A 22,795-nucleotide genomic window follows, 5' to 3' on the forward strand; every position below is an offset into this window, starting at 1 on the left:
GGGCTGGGGCGGCGGCGCGGCGGAGCGCGGCGCTGCAGCCATGGCGGGCGGCGCGCGGCTGCTCTGGGTGTCGCTATTGGTGCTGCTGGCGCTGCTCCGGCCGCAGCCCGGGCTGGGTCGGCCCCGCGAGCGCCTCCGCGTGCGCTTCACCCCGGCCGTGTGCGGCCTGAGCTGCGTCCATGGGCCCACCGGCCCCCGCTGCACCCCGACCTGCGCGCCCCGCAACGCCACCAGCGTGGACAGCGGCGCGCCCGGCGGGGCGGCCCCGGGGGGCCCCGGCTTCCGCGCCTGTGAGTGCGGGGTGGTGGTCCCGAGGGAGGGCTTCCCCGGGTGGAGGAGGATTCCCGGGGATGGGGGAGACAGTCCCCAGGGCGCGGGAGTCCAGATTCCTTACGCAGTAGTGCCGGGGATTCCCTGGCTTATTTAAGGAAGAGAGCCTCAAATTCCTGGCTTTTGGGGTTGGGTCCTGAGCGTCTTGATTTCGCAAGCAATGAGGGTTCTCAGGGACCTGTGATGTCCCATATGAGGGGATTGGGGGCTGACTGCTGTGCCTTTGAGTCAAAGTGGGGAATACCAGAATTGAGGGGCTTGGGGTCTTGGGGGAAAGGGGTCCGAATTCTGTGACTGTGAGTAAGGGGTCCCCAGAGTCCAAGGGAGAAATCCAGGGCCATGGGGGGTTTTCCACTTTCTGCTTCTTTGGGTGGGACGGATTAGGAAAGTCTAGGATGGGAGTGCCTGTGAGGAGGGGGATTGGGGTGTGGAAAGTTGATCCTGAGAGCTGAGAGGGAGAGTTCGTAGAAGGAGGGTCTCTGCAGGACCCTGAGTTGCAAGGGTCGCACGTGGAAGAGCAATCCAGGCAGGAGGCCTAGGGGAAAAGGCGCCCCCTGGGGGCAGAGGGGACAGAAGGAGTGTGCGCACCAGGCTCCCCTAGAGATGGAGAGCCCTTGGTGGGGGGGTGGGCCACCTGTTGGCCCCAGGGTATGGTGGTGGGTGGGCTCTCAGGGTCTGGGCCTACCTGCCCCCAGCCCCAGAGGCCCTCTGGAGTGGGGAGTGGGGGCCCCTGGCGCCGGAGAACTCGCCCAGCCTGGCTCCCAGCCAACCCAGCCCTGGCCGGCGTGAGCTCATCTCCTGCCTGAGCCCCCGCCCGCTGCCACTCCCTCTCTCCTCCCCTTCCTCCCTCCTTCCTTCACTCCCTCCCGGCCCAGCCTCAACGGGCCTGTGCCAGGAGCCTTGCCCAGGCGGGTGCCAAGCCCCTGGAGGCACAAGGAGGGGTCTGTGAAGGGGGCTGACCTTGGGAGGACCTGGATGTCCTCAGCCCCTCAGCCCTCCAAGGGTGTGGGACATGGAGTTGCCTGTGCCCGTCTAGCGGCCCGCCCTGGGTGTGGAGGCCCTCAGGGTGCTGGCGGGGGGGGGGGCCTACATTCAGGATGAGAGAAGACAGACAAGTGTCTTTGGAGGTTAGGAAATGCCCCCAGACTTCACTGGATTACCACCCGCAACGCCCCAACAGAGACCCTTCCTATTTTGGAATCTTGATTCCTAGTTAAGCCTCTCCTAGGCCTGCCACTTAATTAAGTACCCCTATTAGAGCACCCTGGAGCCCTGGCCTGACTCCTCTAACTAGGGGAGCCCAGAGTCTCTGCCCTCACGCCCTAAGCCCCTCTGCACCGCTATCAACAGACTCCGGACACCAGCCCCTCCAGTGAAATTCCCTCACATTCTTCTGATGTAATCTCCCCAGACTGTGCCCCTCACCAGAGAACTCTAGTTTTGTCCCTCAGCTATTCCTCCCCACATCCAGGGGAAACCCCGGATTACAGATTCTATACAGTGATAACTCTGCTCCCTAGTCGAATTCTCTTCCCACAAAAGGTTCCTATTTTCTTCTATTTCCAAGTGATCCCCTATTCCTGTCTATCCAAGTCCTTCCCTTCCAGCTGACTCCCTCCCCAGGAACTTCTGATCCGTCTATCTTCAGAGAAACCCAGAGTTGGTCTTGATCAGTGATCCTCCCAAGAGGACTACAGATACTGTGTTTCCCCCAAGCAGCCATTAATCAAAAAGACTTGGGTACCTAATCCCTTAGCTGAGAGGGGAGGGGGCATTCCACAGTATCTTACAGTCTTCCCAGACAATTGAGACTCTCTTGGGCTGGGGACTCTCAAGAATCCCACTTCTCCATCTAAACCTTGTTCTCAGCACCCTCAAATTGGCCATTCCCTAGAAGACACTAGAGTCCTGTTTTTAGGTAACTCTCCCCAAAAGGACTTAAGGGATTCCTTCTGTTGAAGGGTGCCACCGTTTCCTCTGGGATAGGCTCCCTTTCTGTTCCAGAAACCTCCAGTGGTCTTTGAACCCCAGAGTGCTGCCTTCTAACTGATCTCCTCCCAGGAGTGCAGTCTCTTTACCCTTATAAATTGAGGGGGCTCCCTCTATGCTTTCCTGTCTCCAGTGTGTGGCTCAGAATCCCAGACACGCCTTCCTGGACGGCCCCGGCCGCCTGCCCCCTTCCTGCCCTCCGCACAGCTGTCTCCAGCTGTTCTCGGCAGCCCCTGGGGAGAAAGGGAGGGGGTGCCCTCGCAAGACACGTCCGGCCTTCTTTGGCTCAGCGGGCCCGGGGCTCCCCAAGGGTCCGGAATGAGGAGCCGCCGCCCTGCCCCCGCCGCACCCCTCTTTGTTTACCCCGCCGCACAGCTGGTAGTGCCCCGCCCAGAGGTGGCCTGAGGCCCAGCGAGGGCGCGCCTAGGGGAGAGCAGGCGCGTTCCCGCTGGCCCCCGTCGCGGGGCTACTGGAGGCGGGAAGTCAGAGCTAGAACTGGAGAGCCGGAGCCAAGGGGAGGTGGGAGGAGACAAAGCGCGGGGGGCGGGGGGTGGCTAGGACGTCCAGATAGCAGGGAGGTGGGGTGAGAGGAGCGTGAGCGAGTGAGCCAGGGCAAATTAACTTCAGGAAAGGAAGGTGGGTGGGGCTAAAGGCAGCAGGTTAGACGCCTTGATAGGCGGGGTTTACAATCCCTCGGGTAGAAGAAGGTGATGTGGGCAGGGTGCGTAGAAGGGGGGGGAAACCGCACAGCCTGTGGGCGGAGCTTGAACGTAGTGGATTCTGCCGGACGGGGTGTGAGCGTGCCTAGAATGGTAAGGAGACGGAGTTGCGAGCAATGGGTAGTGCCAGGGAGTGGCAAAATGTGGGTTTGGTCAATGGAAGTGACCAGCGCTGGGTCTGAGGGGCTGAACAGTAAAAGATGGGCGGTGCTAAATGCGAAGGCAAGAGCTAGAGTGGGCGGGGCTGAGCCTACGGGCGGGTACAACGCTGTCTGGGCGGGGCTGGTACGCCGTGGACTCGGCCAGAAAGTGGGACTCGAGAGGGAGGGCGGGGTGAAATGAAAGTGAAAAAGGAGCTGGAGGGCGTGGCGAGTGGACCCAGTGGGCGGAGCTATACCTTCAAGGGCTGTACGACTGGACCCAGCCAATGCAAGTGGCCAGGGTTAAGGGGGAGATGACTCAAGACAGCTCATGGCGGAACGACTTTGAACTGAGTGATACCTTTGAGGATGTAGTTACAACGTTAGGGACTGTTTGAGTGCGGGGTTTCTCTAGCTCGTTTGAGTGCGCTCGTCCCAGGGGCGATGCAAGGAGGGTTGCCGGCCCTGAGTGTCCTCGCTCTCCCCCTAGTCCTGTGTCCCTTGATCTGTCACAACGGAGGTGTGTGCGTGAAGCCTGACCGCTGCCTCTGTCCCCCGGACTTCGCTGGCAAGTTCTGCCAGTTGCACTCATCGGGCGCCCGACCCCCGGCCCCGGCCATGCCAGGCTTCACCCGCTCTGTGTACACCATGCCACTGGCCAACCACCGTGACGATGAGCATGGTGAGGAAAGTGCGGCCGGAGTCCCCTCCGCCCCCTCTGTCCACCACCTTGCCGTTCCTTTGACTCCCATCTTTCCTACCTTCTCTTAAGTACCCTTCTCCAGCGCGCCCCATTCCTACTCCCACTTTGCCCCCCACCCCGTGCCTCTCTCCAGGCGTGGCGTCTATGGTGAGCGTCCACGTGGAGCACCCGCAGGAGGCGTCGGTGGTGGTGCACCAGGTGGAGCGTGTGTCCGGCCCTTGGGAGGAGTCGGACGCCGAGGCAGTGGCGCGGGCGGAGGCGGCGGCTCGGGCGGAGGCGGCAGCGCCCTACACGGTGCTGGCACAGAGCGCGCCGCGCGAGGACGGCTACTCGGACGCCTCGGGCTTCGGTTACTGCTTTCGGGAGCTGCGCGGAGGCGAAGTGAGAGGAGGCCGGTGGGGAGGGGCCCGGAGCGTGCCACCGCGCGGGGGCGCGCTCACCCTACACTTCCCCACAGTGTGCGTCCCCGCTGCCCGGGCTCCGGACGCAGGAAGTCTGCTGCAGAGGGGCCGGCTTGGCCTGGGGCGTTCACGACTGTCAGTCGTGCTCGGAGCTCCTGGGTAAGCCCCAGGATGTCCCCGAGGTGCTCGGAGCTGGGGAGGAGTGAGAACCCCGCTGCTTCCTGTTCTCTGCCCATAGATATACCCTTACACAAATTCTAGCCATGCCTACCCGTTGTGGGGATCATTTCCAGTCTAGACCTACCCATACCGTCTGGGACCACCCACCCCACTTTCTGACTTTGGCTACCCTGTTCTCACTAGGCCTTTGTGCCACAGGCCTATCCATGCAGATCGCCAACCTAAGGCTGACCTTGCACTCAAACCACACCCAACACCTTTTAGTTCCTCCCACCCCATTTTCGTCCCCGCCCACTCCATCTCGCTCTGCGCGCCCCGGCCCAACCCTCTCCTCTCTCTACAGGTAACTCCGACCAAGTGGGCGTCCCAGATGGACCGTGTCCAACTGGCTTTGAAAGGGTTAATGGGTCCTGCGAAGGTGAGCTGGGGCAGGCGTGGGAGGAGCTTGGGACGGGGCTGGCTGGGAGCTTGCCCCTGACGCCACTGGAACCACCCCTTCCCTCGCAGATGTGGATGAGTGCGAGACTGGCGGGCGCTGCCAGCACGGGGAGTGTGCGAACACGCATGGCGGATACACCTGCGTGTGCCCCGACGGCTTTCTGCTTGACTCGTCCCGCAGCAGCTGCATCTGTGAGTCACTGGGGCCTGAAGCTGGTCCCATGTCCAGCCTACCCTCACGCCAGAGGGTATCCCTGGGTCTATCCAATTCCCTTAGACCACACTCCCCCCAGATGCTCCCAGACCCCAGGTTCACCCAGTCACTCCTAGATCCCCCTCAGAACGTCTCATCTCAGACTCTCATTCACCCTCAGATTCCCTGAACCTTCTTCAGCTCCTCTAAGAACCCCTCAAACCTTTTGGATTAGGATCCCCAGACTTTCATCAGCTCCTCTCAAGCCCCCAGATTTCCTCCTCTCTCTCTCGACCACCAGACCTTCTTCAGATCCTGAGATCCTTCCCAGATTCTCTCACTCACCCCTCAGACTCTCCTCAAGCCCCAAACCATTTTCAGACCTCCCAGACCCCTCAGCTCTTCCTCAGACTCTCTCAGAGCTTTCCCAAATGCCCCTCACACCCACCGAACCCTCCCTGGGACCATTCCTCTACCTCCCAGATCCCCTAGTCCCACTACACTCCCAACACCGCCCTGAAGAATTTCCTCCCCCACCCCCAGCCCAACACGTGATCTCAGAGGCCAAGGGGCCCTGCTTCCGCGTGCTCCGCGACGGCGGCTGCTCGCTGCCCATTCTACGCAACATCACCAAACAGATCTGCTGCTGCAGCCGCGTAGGCAAAGCCTGGGGCCGGGGTTGCCAGCTCTGCCCACCCTTTGGCTCAGGTGAGCGCCTCCTGCCCGCCTTTCTCTAGACTTGACATAAACAGCCCCCATTCTAGGCTCCGCCCCCAGCGCCTCCAACCGGGTTGGGCCCTAGCCTTGGCCGTGCACCCGGCATCTGAGACAGCCTATCTTCAGACTGGACTCCACCCTGGCTTGCACATGACCTTGAAGTTAGGCTGTGTCTGCCGAGCGTCACCCCCAGCCTCGACCTCCCCTAGCCCTTGAGATAGGCTGCCTACCCAACCTTGTTCCCAGGCTCTGGCCACCTCCCCAGCTTCTGAGACACTGCCTTCAACCTAGGTTCCGCCTTGGGCCCCGCCCCAGACACGCCCCTCCCGGAGACACCTCCCAGGCAATCTTGCTTCTTCATAAAACTAGACCCCACAATGGACCTGACTGTTTCCTGGCCTTCAACCTCCCTGTAGACAACAAACCAGACCCTGCCCTCAACTCCGGTCCCTGCCATCATCCCAAAGAGGGAAAAGCATCCTTGGTCCCACCTTTAGCCTCTGAGATGTCCCATTCTTTGGCCACTGGGGCCTGAAGCTGGCCCCATGTCCACCCTACCCTCATGCCAGAACATCCCTGGGTCTAATTCCCTTAGACTACACTCCCCCCAGATGCTCTCAGACCCCAGGTCCCCCCAGCCACTCTTAGACCCCATTTCAGCATACAACGCAAACCCCTAACACACTCCCAGGCTAAGCCCTACCCACGGTCAAGGCCAGACCCTAGCCGCCCCCCTTTTCTCTCTCCTTCACGCCCCTTCCCTCTCATTCCCCCCTACTCTCTTGCCCTCTCTCTGCCCATCTTCTTCCCTTTCCTGTGTCCAGAGGGTTTTCGGGAGATCTGCCCAGCTGGCCCTGGCTACCATTACTCGGCCTCTGACCTCCGCTACAACACCAGACCCCTGGGCCAGGAACCACCCCGAGTGTCCCTCAGCCAGCCCCGTGCCCCATCCTCCACCTCCCGGCCACGCACAGGTGAGCTGGTTTCTGGAGGAGGCAGTGTTGTCTCCAAGGGGAGATGAGTGGGGACACCCAAACCCAGGTCTCCACTGTTGACAGCCCTTCTTTACCAGGCTTTCTGCCCACTCATCGCCCAGAACCCCGGCCTGAGCCACGGCTAGAACCGAGGCCAGAGCCCCGTCCGGGCCCTGAGCTTCCCCTGCCCAGCATCCCTGCCTGGACTGGTCCGGAGATCCCTGAATCAGGTGCGGTAGAGGGAATCAGCGGCATTGATGGCGGTATTACAGGCAGGAGGTCGGGGTGGGGGTGGGGGGCTCCAAAGTGAAGATTCTACAGTAGAACAGATAAGGATGTGACAGCCAGAGGAGTTAAGGAATGGGTGGGGAAAGATAAAGGTTTGAAGGGTGGGGTGGTGGTTACATCAGGAGCTGGAGTCAGGCAAGCCTGGGTGCAAGTTCTCTGTCAATTGGGAAGGTCAATTTAACCTCCCTGAGGCTCAGTTTCTTCATCTATAAAATGCGGATCATTGTGAGGATTCAGCAAGCTGCCTCTGAAGTATCTGGCACATAGTAAGTGCTCAGTTAACGTGAGACAAATAATTATTTTTCACGGAGGACACTAAGAACATATCTCAGGCAGAAGACTGGGGAGCAAGCTATTAAAAAATGAAGACTTTGGAGTGGCATTATGGGAGGATTCAGGCAGAGGATCTGATGAGAATGTCCCATGATAAAGGAGAGCGACATCGGAGGGGGAAGACTGGGCTTGAGGAGGGGGACATCTGGGAGGATGTTTTAGACAGAGGATCTGAGGGAATTGTACTGGGATGAAAGGGACAGAAGATTGATAGATGGGGGAACCCTGGCTCACTGGACCCCCGCAGGTCCCTCTGCAGGCGAGTGTCAACGTAATCCCCAGGTCTGCGGCCCGGGACGCTGCATTCCCCGGCCCAGTGGCTACACCTGCGCGTGCGACACCGGTTTCCGGCTCAGCCCGCAGGGCATGCGCTGCATCGGTGAGCCAGGCCGAGGGGGAGGACGGAGGCGGGGCGGGCGGCTCTACCCTGTCACCTCCTGACCAGACCCCTCCGTACCCTCAGACGTGGACGAATGTCGCCGCATTCCCACGCCTTGTGCTCCCGGGCGCTGCGAAAACACGCCAGGCAGCTTCCGTTGCGTGTGCGGGCCGGGCTTCCGAGCTGGCCCGCGGGGTGCGGAGTGTCTGGGTGAGAAATCCAGGCCCCACCCCAGCTGGGGTCTCGCTCCAGCTCTCCCTCTGGAGCAGTTCCCGCCCTCGCACTCTTCCCCACGTCCCTTCAGCCCAACTACTGCCTTGGCCTGGCCCCTGGCCCCTGGCCCCGTCTCCAAACCAGCTCCCGCTCTCACTTCGGCCCCGCCACTGCCTCTTTCCGGCCCAGCCGGCCCTTCCCGTCGGGGCCGGTCCCTGCCGTACTACTGTCCCGCCCCTCTCCTTGACTGGGTCCCGGCTCCGCCCCTCCCTTGGCCCCGCCCCTTCAATATTCCAGACTAGCTCCTGCCCTCTCCAAGGCCCCTCCCCTGTCCCACAACTGCTGCAACCTATCTACTCACCATGACTCCTGATTTCCACCCTGCCACACCAGTGCCCCGTCCCCGAACCACCCCTTCCCTCGCTCCTGCCTCCCCTTTGTTCGGTCCCCAAAGCTGTTCTTCCCGCCCTTGCCCTCCCCAGGCCCTGCCCTCCCCAAATTGCCCCCCTCACGGTCCTCCTCTCTGCCTCTGCCCAAGCTGGGTCCCCAACTCTTGTCCTGTCCTCCCCGCTGAAGCTCCGCCTCAGCCTTAAACCGAGCCCCTCCGAGCCCCTCTACCGCCCCTGGCTCCTGCCTCGGCCTGGCCCTGGCCGAAGCTTGACTCCGCCCCTGCCTTCGCCGCCTCCCCGCCTCCCCAGGCCTTCTGGGGGAGGCGAGGAGGCGGAGTGTCTGCCTCAGTCCCAGCCACGCGGTTTGTGCCCGCAGACGTGGACGAGTGCCACCGCGTGCCGCCACCCTGTGACCGTGGGCGCTGCGAGAACACGCCAGGCAGCTTCCTGTGCGTGTGCCCCGCTGGGTACCAGGCTGCGCCCCACGGAGCCAGCTGCCAGGGTGAGGGATTGGGCATGTAGGGGGAAGGGTAGAGCGGCAGTGGTGAGGGATGGAGATACCGAGCAATGAGGCAGAGGGAGGCTGATTGATGGGAGAAAGAGGCCAGGCTCTGAGAAGCAGACATGCAGCCTGTTGGGGATGGAGAGGCCAAGTGTTGGAAAACAGAAAGGCTGAGTCACGGAGGATGGAGAAGCAGAGGGATGGGGGATGGAGACGTCATTAATGGGGGAAGGGGTAGAGTTATGGAGGACAGAGTTTAAGGAGGCCCACTGATATGGACTAGAAGGACAGAGTCCTAGGAAGCAGACAAGCAGCTTAACAGGGACTGAGGAAGTAGAGGGATGGAGGATAGAGTTAGAATGATGACGGATAAGGTGGCAGAATGATGGAGGGTGGAAGGTCAGAGCGATGGAGGTCGGGGAGGTAGAGTAGAGCATGGGGGGCAGAAGGGGCCTAGGGGAGGTGCGACCTGGTCCCTTGCTCTGGGCAGATGTGGATGAATGCATCCAGAGCCCAGGCCTGTGTGGCCGAGGGCTCTGCGAGAACCTGCCCGGCTCTTTCCACTGTGTGTGCCCGGCTGGCTTCCGGGGCTCAGCGTGTGAAGAGGATGTGGATGAGTGCGCCCAGGAGCCACCACCCTGTGGGCCAGGCCGTTGTGACAACACAGCAGGCTCCTTTCACTGTGCCTGCCCTGCTGGCTTCCGCTCCCATGGGCCGGGGGCCCCCTGCCAAGGTGAGGGTGCTGAGCCCAAAGCCACTTCACCTCCATCTGCTGTAGGGACTGGAGACAGGTTTGGGAGACAGAGAGGCAGAGTGATGAGGCTCAGTGAAGGAGGACAGGGACAGAGGCCTGGGGGTATTGAGGGGCTGGGGAGGGTCTGGCTCCAGCATCTTCTCCCCTTTCTCCACATATGAGGGTGCTCTCCATTCCTCCTCGTTTTCTGGATGATACCCTCGTGCTTGTGGGAACCCTGAGGCAGGGACAACTCTGAGTCAGGGAAGGCAACATGCAGGAGGTGGTGCCTTAGCCGCATCCTGGCAGCTGGAGAGACCATTAATGGGGAAACAACGAAAGGGTCTGTCCTTCAGGGAGGAGGGAGCAGCCTGAACAAAGTCCAGGACGCTTCCTCCATTGGGGTGGGTGGTGATGGCAATGGGTCCAGGCCCCTTCCTCAGCCCCGCTGGTCTCCTGTGGCCCAGATGTGGATGAGTGCGCCCGTAGCCCCCCGCCCTGCACCTATGGCCGCTGTGAGAACACAGAAGGCAGCTTCCAGTGCGTCTGCCCCACGGGCTTCCAACCCAGTGCTACCGGCTCTGAGTGCGAGGGTGAGGCCGGGGAGGGAGGGAGGAGCGTGGAGGGGTGAGGGGGGCGTTGGGCCACTCCTCCAAAGCCACCCTCTCCTCTGCTCCCCAGATGTGGATGAGTGTGAGAAGCACCTGGCATGTCCTGGGCAGGAGTGTGTGAACTCACCTGGCTCCTTCCAGTGCAGGGCCTGTCCTGCTGGTCACCACCTGCACCATGGCCGATGTACTGGTGAGATCAGGCCCTGAGTGTGACCTTGAACCTGCATCATGCCTCCTGACCCAGATCATGACCCTTGACCTGGCCTACAACCTTCTAACCTGGATCTTAATCCCCTTACCTGGACCACAACCCCCAGAGCCTGACTGCAATCCTTGACCTAGACTATGAACCCCTGATCAGACTGCAGTTCCTGATTTGGGGACCACGACCCTTGGCCCTGAGTGTGACTTCTGACTCTGTGACCAATGAACCCTCAACTTGACTGTGACATTTGACCTAAACATAACTACTGACCACAACCCTGACTACAACCCGTGACTCTGTGTGATGCTTGATCCTGCCTCTTTCACTGCCCCCGCCCCTTCTCAGAGTACCTTCCCTGGGGCCTGATTGTGTTCATGATCCTGGACCCTGACCCCTGACTAGAGACTCTGGCCCCTGACTCACCAGAATGCCATCTAATTATCCTGATTTATAATACCTGACCCCCTTACCCTAATTAATGTCTGACCCCTGTCTCAGTCCAGAGTCCCTTCACCTGACCCCAGGATCCTGGCACAGGGAGTTCCCAGAAACCCAGACTCAAGGACCCCCAACCCCAGTCTCCCCTACGCACTTCTGCCATGGAGCCTTCACCTCATATCCAACCCCAAACACTTCCCATCACCTTCTTCAGACCCCTCTCCCCCAAGGGGATCCACCAGTGTGTTCCTAGACAGAACCCCTTCTGAAATCCCCATTCCCACAGATGTGGATGAATGCCGTTCGGGCGCCTCCTGCGGCCCCCATGGCCACTGCACTAACACTGAAGGCTCCTTCCGCTGCACCTGCGCGCCAGGCTACCGGGCACCACCTGGTCGGCCCGGGCCCTGCGCAGGTGGGCTTGGCGGGGAAAAGGTTGGACAGCCTGGGAGCGGGACTTGGCTTCCTTGGGTAAAGCCTGGTGGGGAGGTGGGAGCTGGACTAAGGGACTGCAGGTGGAATTTAGAAACCGGCCATCGGGGTGTGGCTTGGGGGACAGGGTTGCTCCTTTGTGGGCGGGGCTTGGGTCTCGGGGGCGGGTCTGGTAACCGCGCAGCCCTATCTCTGGGTACCCTAGACGTGAACGAGTGCCTGGAGGGCGACTTTTGCTTCCCCAACGGCGAGTGCCTCAACACCGACGGCTCCTTTGCCTGTACTTGTGCTCCCGGTTACCGGCCCGGACCTCGCGGAGCCTCTTGCCTCGGTCCGTACCCAGGCTGGGCCTGGATCGGGAATGGGTGGGGAAAGGGAGGGGCGGAGTAGGGAGACAAAAGGGGAAAGGGCGGAGTCTGGATAAGTTGGGCAGTGAATGGAAAGGATGGAGCCAAACCCGTCGGAGAGGTGGGGCTTGCAGGAAAGGGAGGAGCCTAAGGCAGGTGGGGAAGGCGTTAAGGTCTTGGAGCTGGAGGGGCGGGGAAAGGGCGGTGGAGGGGCGTGGCTTGGAATGTTACGCAAAGAAGGAGATTCGCCTGTGGTTTCCGACACTGTCCCGCAGACGTGGACGAATGCAGCGAGGAGGACCTCTGCCAGAGCGGCATCTGTACCAACACCGACGGCTCTTTCGAGTGCGTCTGTCCTCCAGGACACCGCGCTGGCCCAGACCTCGCCTCCTGCCTCGGTGAGAGGCCTCGCCTCTGCCTGGTCCCTCTCCCCTCTGCCTCCTGGTCTCCCCCATTTGTCTCCCCCATTTGTCTCCCCCCTCTGCCTCTCCTCTGCTGCTTTCTCCCTTCCCCTTTCCTGCGACTCCCGCCTCCCTCTTCTGACTCTCCCCTCCTTGACTCCTCCACCTTTTTTCCTTTGCCTCCCTGCCTCTCCCATCTGACTGCCCTGCCTCCCCTCCTCAGACGTGGACGAATGTCGGGAGCGGGGCCCGGCCTTGTGCGGGTCCCAGCGTTGTGAGAATTCCCCCGGCTCCTACCGCTGTGTCCGCGACTGCGACCCTGGCTACCACGCAGGCCCTGAGGGCACCTGTGACGGTGAGACCACTGCCCCACCCCCACGAAGAGTGGCAGAAGCCGGCTCCAAGCCTCACGGACTTGGGGGGAGGGGAGGGAAAGGACTCCCAACCAATGTACTTAACTCTCTCCTAATCGTGGTGGAAACAAGCCACCAGTGTGTCTTTATATTTTTTTGTAGAGGGGAGGCAGGAGGATAGGGGAAGACACTCCTGTCAGGAAACAGGCCAAGCCTCGCTTCCAGAAGCAGCCCAGATTTGGGGGCGGGGGGGGGATGGTGTGTCGGTCAGCATTTTGTGGAACAGATGAAATGACTGCGGACTGCCTTGGGCTCTTGGGTTGCCAGACCCCCGATTCGTGGAAACCTAGTTTCATGGGACCTCATTCATTAATTCCACAAGAATTCATTAAGCACCTACTGTGTGCAACACTGGCAGTAGAACAGGCAATGAGTAAAACAGAATCCCTGTCCTCATGGAGTTGACGTTCTAGGGGGAGAGACAGACAAGAAATATGTAAACATGAACTCGATTCATTCAGCAAACAATTTGGGGGCACCTACTGTGTATCAGGCACTGTTCTACACCCTGGGGATACAATGAGGAGCAAGACAGGCACAAATCCCTGCCGACGTGGAGTTTGCATTCTAGGGAGGTGACAGTCAGCATACCAATAACTACATGGATATAAGGAGTTTAAGAAGGAAAGTAAAGCAGGATAAATGGACAGAGATGACAGGGCAGTAGGGGTAGGGGTGCTAGGAGGGCTTGACCTAGATAGACCCTTGAGTGAGCAAGGGAGGGAGCCATGCAGATAGCTGAGGGAAGAGTGTTCCTGACAGAGGGAACAGCAAGTGCAAAGGCCGTGAGGCGGGACCATGTTTAGGCTATTTAGAGAATAGTAACGAGAATGGTAACGAGGCCTTAAGAGGTATCAATGCTTGTTGATTTTTAGAAGCTCAGACTCCTAGAATACTAGATTCAGAGACTTCTCAGTCATGGGAACTGGAAGCAGCACCAGGAACCTGTGAATCCAGGCCTGTGACTCCCCTCTCCTTCCCCCATCCCCTCCCTACTCTTTTGCAGACGTGGATGAGTGCCAGGAATATGGCCCAGGGATTTGTGGAGCCCAGCGCTGTGAGAATACCCCTGGTTCCTACCGCTGCACACCAGCCTGTGACCCTGGCTACCAGCCCACGCCAGGGGGCGGATGCCAGGGTGGGTGTCCCTGGGGCAATGGGTGAGATGTGGAGGGGATAGAAGGTCCAGCAATGGCCTGACTGTCTGCTGGTTGCAGATGTGGACGAATGCCGGAACCGGTCCTTCTGCGGGGCCCATGCCATGTGCCAGAACCTGCCTGGCTCCTTCCAGTGCCTCTGTGACCAGGGCTACGAGGGGGCGCGGGACGGGCGTCACTGCGTGGGTACGGGGCTCCAGGGGGTGGGTGGGGCCAGAGGGTGGGGAAGAGGTTGTCAGGCCCTGCTTCTCTCCATAGATCTGAATGCATGTAAACTTTAGGGGTATGGAATTTAGACCTTGGAATATAAGATCATCTTCATGTCACTCAGGAACCCCTATTTATCCAGATTTTATTTGAGGCGTGCTTTAAAAATGCATGCATCAAGTAGTAAAAGCGCACTCATTTTTTTTTCTTTTGGCCACACTGCGTGGCATATGGGATCTTAGTTCCCGACCAGGGATCAAACCCGCGCCCCCTGCGGTGGAAGCGCAGTCTTAACCGCTGGGCTGCCAGGGAAGTTCCAAAACCGCACTAATCTTAAGTGTACATAAACATCCTTTATTTTTTCCCCAACATTTTACGAGGAATCTTTTTTTTTTTTTTTTTTTTTTGCCATGCCCCGCAACTTGTGGGATCTTACTTCCCGACCAGGGACTGAACCCGGGCCACGGCAGTGAAAGCGCTGTGGAAATCCCACCGACCGCCAGGGAAATTCCAAGGAAATTTTCTAAACATACAGAAAGTTAAAAGTCCTGTAGAATGAAACATCAGCATACCCATGATCTATATTCTATTATTATCATTTGGTTATGCTTGTTTCCTCACACGTCTTTCCATTAATCCACAGAATTTTTTGGATAGAATTTTAAAATTAAATGGCAAGCTTCGATATACTTCCCCCTAAATTCTTCTGTGCATAATGCATGTCATTAACCAGAGTTCAGTTTGTGTTTACAGATATTTTTATTTGAGGTTCAATTTACATACAGTGCAATGCATGAGTCTTAATTATACATTCACTTAGTTTTGACAAATGCAAACACAACAGGCTTCATTTGTTTAAAGGGCATTAAACTGAAGTCCTGGGAAATATTTGAACTTCAGGCATACGTGGATCCAGGAACTGTAACAAGGCTAGCTGTTCTCCCAGCTCTGCTATCCTCTAATGCATTTATTTCCAGGCAGATTCTCTTTTCACAATAACAAAAGTGGCCCTAGCACCTCTGGCTGACATCCTTAGCTTGACATCCCTGGCTACAGAGGGAGGCTCTTTCTCCATATTTCTAGAACGAGTCCCCGGACTGGCTTTGATTGGCCCAGCTCGGTCACTGCCTGTCTCTGAATCAGAGAAATGCAGCAATCTGCTTGGCCTGCTCAAAACATAGGTTGGAGGAGCAGAGGGCTCCCAAGGGAAATTCAGGGTTTGTCACCAAAAGATAAGCAGATGGTGGGATCTGGGCCATTAAAATACTCATACTCAAAGCCCAGACTTTTAGACTTATGGAATTCCAGAAGTTCACAACCATTGACTCCCTCTTCCCTGTTGTCTCCTGTTCACAGATGTGAATGAATGTGAAACGCTACAGGGTGTGTGTGGAGCTGCCCTGTGTGAGAATGTGGAAGGCTCCTTCCTCTGTGTCTGCCCCAACAGCCCTGAGGAGTTTGACCCCATGACTGGGCGCTGTGTTCCCCCTCGGACGTCTGCTGGTGAGACTGAGATCAATGTCTACTTAACTGATGGCTGCCGGCCCCGCAGAAAAATAATGGGATCTAACCATTCCTGATGTGGACAGCTGCCGTCAGTTAGAGGCTGTTGTCTTAAACAACAAAAGCCTTCAGAACACATGAGTTAACCTGGGTGTGGGACTCAGTGTCAGGAGAAGTAGATCCTGGTTCTGACTTTACCAGATTCCTTCATTCAACAGATGTTCACTGAGTTTAGGCCCTTTTCTGGGCCCTGAGGACACAGTAGTGACCAGGAGAGACCACCCTGTCTTCAAGGGCCTCCCAATCCAGTGGGGGCAGATAGCAATATAACCTGATGGTATCAACCCAGAGGAATCGGGACTGGGATGGACGAGGCACAGGCCAGAGCAAACAAGCCTATGATGGGAAAGGCTAGGGCGTGGTGGGAATCCAGAGGTGCCTCCCCAGCCTTGAAGGAGAGTTAGGGAGGGCTTCCTGTAGGAGGGGGTGTCTGAACTGAGAGTAGTAGGATGAGTAGAAATAAGCCAAGCGACGTGGATGAGGGAGGGCATTCTGGGCAGAGGATACAGCAAGGGCAAAGGCCTGGCAAGGCAAGAGAGGACCTGACATGTTTGAGGGACTGAAATAAGTTCAGGGTGACATGCCCTACAGAGCAAGGGAAGGGGTGGGGAGAAGTGAGGCTGCAGAAGGAGTCAGGCGCCAGACCACACTGACTTATTACCGTGGTCAGGAGGTTGGACTTTTCTTGAGGGCACTCTGGCACCATGGAAAGGTTTTGAGCGGGAGAGGGGTATGATCAGATTTTGGAACTTCCTCTGGCTGCCATGTGAAGGTGGATTGGAGTGGGGCTGGACCAAGGCAAGGGCCATGGGAGGGGAGGAGAGGGCAGGTGGGAGAGGGGCTCAAGAGGCCAAAGTGGATGGGCTGTGGGGCTGCCTGGGTCAGGGAGAGGTGTCCAGGCCTAGGTCTAGATCTGGGTATGAAGATTCTGAGACCAGATTGGGACACGTTGGATGTGAGGCCCCAGGGAGGCCTCCAGGAGGCCAGGGAAATCCCCTCTTCTCCTACCGGAACTGCAGCTTGGATGATGGGCTGGACGCTTGGGAGAGTGAGATGGGGAGGCAAGAGGTACAGAAATTAGAGGAGGTGAGAATGGGAGAGAGATGATGACAGATGCTCAGAGGTGTGGAGTTGGTTCTTTCACATGGGGGCCTCAGTTTCTCCATCCATAACATAGGGGCTGGAGGCTCAGCCCACACTGTCTCCTCAGGCACGTTCCCGGGCCCGCAGCCCCACGTACCCGCCAGCCCCAGTCTGCCAGCCAGGCTCCCACCACCCCCGTCCCGCCGGCCCAGCCCACCTAGGCAGGGCCCTGTGGGCAGCGGGCGCCGGGAGTGCTACTTTGACACGGCAGCTCCGGATGCATGTGACAACATCCTGGCTCGGAACGTGACGTGGCAGGAGTGCTGCTGCACTGTGGGTGAGGGCTGGGGCAGCGGCTGCCGCATCCAGCAGTGCCCAAGCACCGAGACAGGTGGGCATGGGCCGCTGGGTGGACACAGGGCGGAGGGTTTGGGTAGCAATAGGTGGACGTGGGACTGGGACAAAGGGACACATTTGGACAAGGGACTGAGGTGCTGGTATTGCACGGGCAAGAGTGAGCTGCCAGCCAGGCGGGCGCGAGTCTGAGAGGTGGATACAAATAGGCACAGGGGCTGTAGACTTGGGCAGTGAAGGGTGGGCACTGAGGCAAGTGGGCACAGGCAGGCCCAAGGCAGGGGCTGGGGCACGGGTGTCTGGGCTCAGCCTTGTCTCTGTGTGCAGCTGAGTACCAGTCATTGTGCCCCCACGGCCGGGGCTACCTGGCGCCCAGCGGAGACCCGAGCCTCCGGAGAGGTAAGGCCCGCCCACCCTCAGCCCCCAGGCCCAGCTCTGTCTCACCCTATCTCTGTTTTTTTTATCTCTGTCTCTCCCCCTCCCACCCTTATCTTCTGTATCTCTCCCTCTGGGTCTCTCTTGCCATCTGTCTTTCTCTTCCCTGATCATGCCCCGCAGCTACAACCCCCCATCCAGCCCACCCCACAACCTGGCCTGCCTCCCCCCACCCCGCGTCTCTCTTGATGGGGGGTGTGCCTCTGACCATCCTTCCCGCAGACGTGGACGAGTGCCAGCTCTTCCGAGACCAGGTGTGCAAGAGCGGCGTATGCGTGAACACGGCCCCAGGCTACTCATGTTACTGCAGCAATGGCTACTACTATCATGCCCAGCGCCTGGAGTGCATCGGTAGGAACCCCACCTCCACCGGCACTCACACCCCCGCCTGGGACTCTCCCCAACCCTTGGCCACTCCAGCTCCTCTCTGGAATGTGGCCACCCCCAGCAGGAAGTCCTTCCTGGAGTCTAGACTCCATCTATCCCGCCGTCAATGCACCGGGGAAATGGGAAAAGGGAGAGGGCTGCTTCTTGATCACTTCCTCCATGCCTCCCTAGATAACGACGAGTGCGCGGACGAGGAGCCAGCCTGTGAGGGCGGCCGCTGCGTCAATACTATAGGCTCTTATCACTGCACGTGCGAGCCCCCACTTGTGCTGGACGGCTCGGGGCGCCGCTGCGTCTCCAACGAGAGCCAGAGCCTCGGTAACCCCTCCCCCGCCCCGCCCCACCGGTTAGCCCCGCCCCGGTCTCTCCCAAGCAGTCCAGCCCCTCATTACCCCTGCTCAGCCTCCCGCCCGCACCCGGGCCACGCCCCTTCACGCCCCATTTAGCTTCTGGTCTCGGTGTTTGACTCTCGGAACAAGAGGCCAGCGGGCCTGGTTAAAGGCGAAGGTTGTAGAGGAGCCTCCCTGCCACTTACTGGCCCTGTGTACACGTGCACGTTCCTTATCGCCTCTTGGACCCCAACTTCCTTTCTGCACATTGGGTGGGTGGATTGGCAATAGCCCCTACTTTATAGGGTGGCTCTGAGGAATTTTATTTTTAAGAACAGAATGGGACCTGGTCTTACTAAGTGCTAAAAGTGTGCTTTCTATTATTTCCCTGTGGGTCTCTGTCTCTTTGCACCCCTCTGTGGGTTCTGTCTTTAGGTCTTTCTCTGAATTTCTGACACTCTCTGCCTCTGTCTTTGCTTTTAGGTCTGTTTCTCTCTGCATCTTTGCTTTCCCGTGTTTCTTTGAGTCTCTGACTCTTTCGATGTGTTTGTGTTTATTTCTTTGGGTCCTCTCTCTCTTTTTGCCCACTGACCCAAAGTCTCTTCTCCTCCCAATTCCTTTTCCTACAACGTCCTCCCACATCCTGAGACTTTATTCAACAATGCTCAGAGAGGGAAAGCAACTGCCCTGGGGTCACAGAGCCCTGCAGCGGCCTTGGATAGAATCCTCCTCTCAGACCCTATCACCCTCCTATATGATAGCCTTGTGCCAGACCAAGCCCCGTACTCATCTGGAGCTACCTCAGAGGACTTCTGGGAGTCAGATCACAGCTGCTGAGACGGATTTGGTGACAGGCAGAGGATGGCTGGGCTGCTCCAGTAGGGAGGACACTGAGCATTTGGGAGGGCTTGAGTGTCTTCCCGCCTTGATGCATGCTGTCTCTGCCCTCAGACGACAATCTGGGAGTGTGCTGGCAGGAAGTGGGGGCTGACCTCGTGTGCAGTCGCCCTCGGCTGGATCGCCAGGCCACCTACACAGAGTGCTGCTGCCTCTATGGCGAGGCCTGGGGCATGGACTGTGCCCTCTGCCCAGCACAGGACTCAGGTACTGCCACCTGCCTGGGCCACACTCCAAGACTCTGCCCCTCAGGCTCCAAATCCAGGTCCTCAGACTCCTAGTCTTAGACCCCAAGGTCTCCCAAAACTTGGTCCCTCAGACCCCTATGTCCCAGTGCTTTCCTAAATCTTAGACCCAAGTCATAACCCAAAGACCTCCAAGCCTCAACCACAGAAACTCCATGGCCTGACTCAGCAGGTCTCATAGTTCCAGTCCCAAAAGCCCAAAAGGTCCTAAGGTCTGATCTCTCAGACCTTCAACTCCTGGTCTCTAGAAGCCCAAGACAGCCCATGAGACCCCTCCCCCAAATCCTGGACCTTTAGACCTCCAATACCAGTTGCTCAGATCCTGCCATCCTGGCTCACAGACTCTGGTCATAGCTCGCAAACCTCCAAGTCCCAGTGGCTTGGATACCCACATCCAGGTGCCTAAGAAGCCAACACACAGCTCCAGAGATCTCCATGCCTTGGCTCTAAAAAGCCCCGAGTCTCCCAGTTCTCAGCCCTTGGGAAACCAGTGCCAATCCTAGGCCCTTGCTCCTCTGACTTCCAGGTCCCATGGTTCAGATCCCCTCCCATGCATCCTGACCCGTCAGGCCCCTAAAACACCTCCATCCCATTTTTGTAGGCCCCTAGCCCCAGGTCTCATGGGCCCCCAAATTCCAGCACGTGGACCCTGATTTCTAGCTGCAGTCCTCAGTACTCCTGATCCCAGTGCCTTGGAGTCCCCGTCTCAGTCCTCAGACCTTCAATCCTGGCTCCAGAACCCCTGACCCCAAGCCTGCAATCCCAGTCTCCTCCTTTGAAGCCCCTCTAATGCCTCAGCCCACGGCCCTCCCCACCCTCTCCTTCGGGCTTCTCTTCCCCGAGGGGGGACGTGAATGATGGGTGCCGAGGAAGCAAGGGCTGATTGTTAGGCTTGGCTCCTGTTCGCAGATGACTTTGAGGCCCTGTGCAATGTGCTGCGCCCCCCCTCATATGGACCCCCGCGGCCAGGTGGTTTTGGACTCCCCTACGAGTATGGCCCAGACCTAGGTTCACCTTACCAGGGCCTTCCGTACGGGCCTGAGTTGTACCTGCCACCCGTCCTACCCTATGACCCCTACCCACCGCCACCTGGGCCCTTCGCGCGCCGGGAGGCCCCCTACGGGACGCCACCCTTCGACATGCCCGACTTCGAGGACGATGGTGGCCCCTACGGTGAATCCGAGGCTCCTGCAGCTGCCGGCCCGGGCTCCCGCTGGCGCTATCGGTCGCGCGACACCCGTGGCTCCGTCCCAGAGCCTGAGGAGTCGCCTGAAGGTGGAAGCTATGCTGGTGAGTACTGCGGCCCGAGTGATGGGACAAAGATGAGAAGCCAGGTGTGCAGAGAGGTGGAGATGGGGAAGGGAGGCAAGGAGGGGGAGGAGGAGAGACAGAGACAGAAACAAAGAGAAGCCGCGGGAGAGACAGGCTCAGAGAGATGGGAAAACAGAGATATTGTCGGAGAGAGCGACAGAGAGCAGGGATGAAGAGGCACAGAGACATCCCTGTAGACCTACCTAGAAAGCGATGAGGACAGAAGGAAAGCTAGAGGGAGCAGAGTGACGTAAACATCCTGGCCTCACAGCGCCCCCCAGAGTCCTGGAGCGGGATGGGCAGTTTTAGAAGGGAACCCACCGAACCTGAGGCGCGGCCCCACCCGAACCCCGGAGTCCCCGCACTCTCCGCAGGCGCCCAGGCTGGGCCCTACGAAGGGCTGGAGGCGGAGGAGTGCGGGATCCTGGACGGCTGCGCCCACGGCCGATGTGTGCGTGTCCCCGAGGGCTTCACCTGCGACTGCTTCGACGGCTACCGCCTGGACATGACCCGCATGGCCTGTGTCGGTGAGGGGTGGGCCAGGGCCAGCATGGAGGTGGGGTACAAGAGAGGGTGGAAGCCTTTACTAGGGGTGGGTAATCAGGGACGTCAAGGAGACCGGCCAGCCCCGGTGGCGAGCAGAAAGTAATTTTTGCTCAGGGATGGGGCTTGCCTGAAGGACAGGTCAGGCTGGGAGGAAAGTGGAGCTCGACCACAGCACTGGGGCTGAGCCTGAAACAGGATGGAAGGATAGGATCCTGCAGGCGTGATTTCTAAGAACTCCCAGGGCTACCTTGGGCAGTTTGCTTCACCTCTTTGAAGAGCTTTCAGTCTTCCCATCGAATAGGAATTATGTCTGCCTAGTTTAGACAGTAGTAAAGCAGAGTGGTTACAATCAGGGACTGTGGGGGAGTTGGATAGACCTCAGGCTCAGTCCAGCAGCTTGCTGTGTGACCCCGGACAGGTCACTGTCCCTTGCTCAGTTTTTCTTACCTGAAAAATGAGTATAGTCGTAGAACCCATTTCATAGAGTCGTGAACATCGATTTACAATGACAGTGAGGCCTATGTGTAAAGCTCAGAGAAGAGAACTGAGTTCCTCAAAGTCTCACAGCCAAGAAATTGGCAGGGGGCTGGGCACTCGGGGTCTTTGTGAGCTGGTCTGTGAACCCCCTGGGAAGAGTGTGGGCTTTTTGTGTGACATGGGGTAAGGGGCTTCCCCACGCTAGGCCTCAGTTTGCATAGTACCTACCTCACAGGGTTATTGGGAGGATAAAGTTAATACATGTAATATACTTAAAACAATGTCTGGCACAGAGTAAGCACTTATTGTTGTTGATATCATCATTAGTATTGTTTTTCTAACAAAAACATAGTGTCCTAGGGGCTACCACACTCATCTCACAGAACACAAAGCTGAGGCACAGAGAGGTTAAGTTACCTGCCCAGGCTCACACAGCCAACAGGTGGTAGTGGCTGGATTCCACTCCAGCAGGAGGCTCAGCATCCACACCCCTCTGCACCAGGAGCCTCAGGGGCCAGGGACGTGGGCTCCTGGGTCCCCAGCTCTGAACAGCGCTCCTGGTATGCCCCCCCTCCTCAGACATCAACGAGTGTGACGAGGCCGAGGCGGCCGCCCAGCTCTGCGTCAACGCGCGCTGCGTCAACACGGATGGCTCGTTCCGCTGCATCTGCCGCCCAGGATTCGCACCCTCGCACGAGCCGCACCACTGCACGCCCGCCAGGCCCCGGGCCTGAGTCCCAGCAGCCCTGGACCGCCCACTCCGCGCCTGCGCACGCGGAGTCGTTGCTGCACACACCTTCCCTCCTGCTTTCGCGCATGCGCACAGGGATGCTGGACCCGGAGGAGAGGATGGTAGATGGGACAGACGGGGAGGAAGAGTACCCTTCCTACAGACGCCGCGGGCCCGGGCTTAGCCCATGGTCCCCTTCATATTCCCGCTCCTTTTTATAAAAATGTTCAATTAAAAAACACCTATTTTGTATCTTCTGTCTCTGTCTTCCTAATGTTTCTCAAACTTTGGCTCTAGAGTTTGTTCTTTGAGCTACTAAATTACATCCTCTCGCCGTCCCTACTTCTTCATTCCCGTGCCTCTGTCACTTGGTCTATCTCTGCCTCCCTTGGTCTTTGCTCTTCTCCTATGTCTGTTTCTTTGTCTCTGTCTTCTGTCTCTTGCCTTTCTGCTTGTTTTCTCTGCCTAATTCTCCGTGTCTTTGTCTTTTGATCTCTGTTGCTGTGTCCTTCTCTTTCCCTATCTCCCTGTTTCATTCTCTCTCTGATCTCGAGAGAGGTCTTACCTCTGGATTTTTAATACTCCTGACCCTCTCAGTAGATCCTA

At 58.4% G+C, this 22,795-nt stretch overlaps 1 protein-coding gene across 5 annotated transcripts in view; it reads left to right on the plus strand.

Annotated features, from left to right (window-relative positions):
• The window catches only part of LTBP4 (latent transforming growth factor beta binding protein 4), a 26,961-nt gene extending 4,510 nt beyond the window's left edge, over nt 1-22,451 (plus strand). For 2 of the 5 annotated variants that reach the window (XM_029208625.1, XM_029208659.1), the window contains 29 exons: nt 3,669-3,860; nt 4,015-4,262; nt 4,339-4,441; nt 4,806-4,880; nt 4,970-5,092; nt 5,637-5,801; nt 6,635-6,784; nt 6,883-7,014; nt 7,653-7,784; nt 7,869-7,994; nt 8,763-8,888; nt 9,379-9,621; nt 10,089-10,214; nt 10,303-10,422; nt 11,162-11,290; nt 11,513-11,638; nt 11,930-12,052; nt 12,279-12,410; nt 13,475-13,606; nt 13,686-13,811; nt 15,189-15,335; nt 16,606-16,869; nt 17,160-17,231; nt 17,490-17,618; nt 17,826-17,972; nt 18,935-19,087; nt 20,035-20,415; nt 20,811-20,963; nt 22,039-22,451. In XM_029208625.1, the coding sequence (XP_029064458.1) occupies nt 3,669-3,860; nt 4,015-4,262; nt 4,339-4,441; nt 4,806-4,880; nt 4,970-5,092; nt 5,637-5,801; nt 6,635-6,784; nt 6,883-7,014; nt 7,653-7,784; nt 7,869-7,994; nt 8,763-8,888; nt 9,379-9,621; nt 10,089-10,214; nt 10,303-10,422; nt 11,162-11,290; nt 11,513-11,638; nt 11,930-12,052; nt 12,279-12,410; nt 13,475-13,606; nt 13,686-13,811; nt 15,189-15,335; nt 16,606-16,869; nt 17,160-17,231; nt 17,490-17,618; nt 17,826-17,972; nt 18,935-19,087; nt 20,035-20,415; nt 20,811-20,963; nt 22,039-22,193 (4,430 nt within the window). In that variant the 3' untranslated portion in view covers nt 22,194-22,451. Of the gene's footprint in view, nt 1-29; nt 291-3,668; nt 3,861-3,950; nt 4,263-4,338; nt 4,442-4,805; nt 4,881-4,969; nt 5,093-5,636; nt 5,802-6,634; nt 6,785-6,882; nt 7,015-7,652; nt 7,785-7,868; nt 7,995-8,762; nt 8,889-9,378; nt 9,622-10,088; nt 10,215-10,302; nt 10,423-11,161; nt 11,291-11,512; nt 11,639-11,929; nt 12,053-12,278; nt 12,411-13,474; nt 13,607-13,685; nt 13,812-15,188; nt 15,336-16,605; nt 16,870-17,159; nt 17,232-17,489; nt 17,619-17,825; nt 17,973-18,934; nt 19,088-20,034; nt 20,416-20,810; nt 20,964-22,038 lie in introns of those variants that run through there. The other 3 variants (XM_029208634.1, XM_029208641.1, XM_029208651.1) reach the window with 3 other exon arrangements.
• Nucleotides 22,452-22,795: the final 344 nt, after the last annotated feature.

The sequence above is a fragment of the Monodon monoceros genome, unplaced genomic scaffold, assembly GCF_005190385.1.
Source record: "Monodon monoceros isolate NGI ecotype Baffin Bay Population unplaced genomic scaffold, NGI_Narwhal_1 Super_Scaffold_10, whole genome shotgun sequence".
In the NCBI taxonomy this organism is placed as follows: domain Eukaryota; kingdom Metazoa; phylum Chordata; class Mammalia; order Artiodactyla; family Monodontidae; genus Monodon; species Monodon monoceros.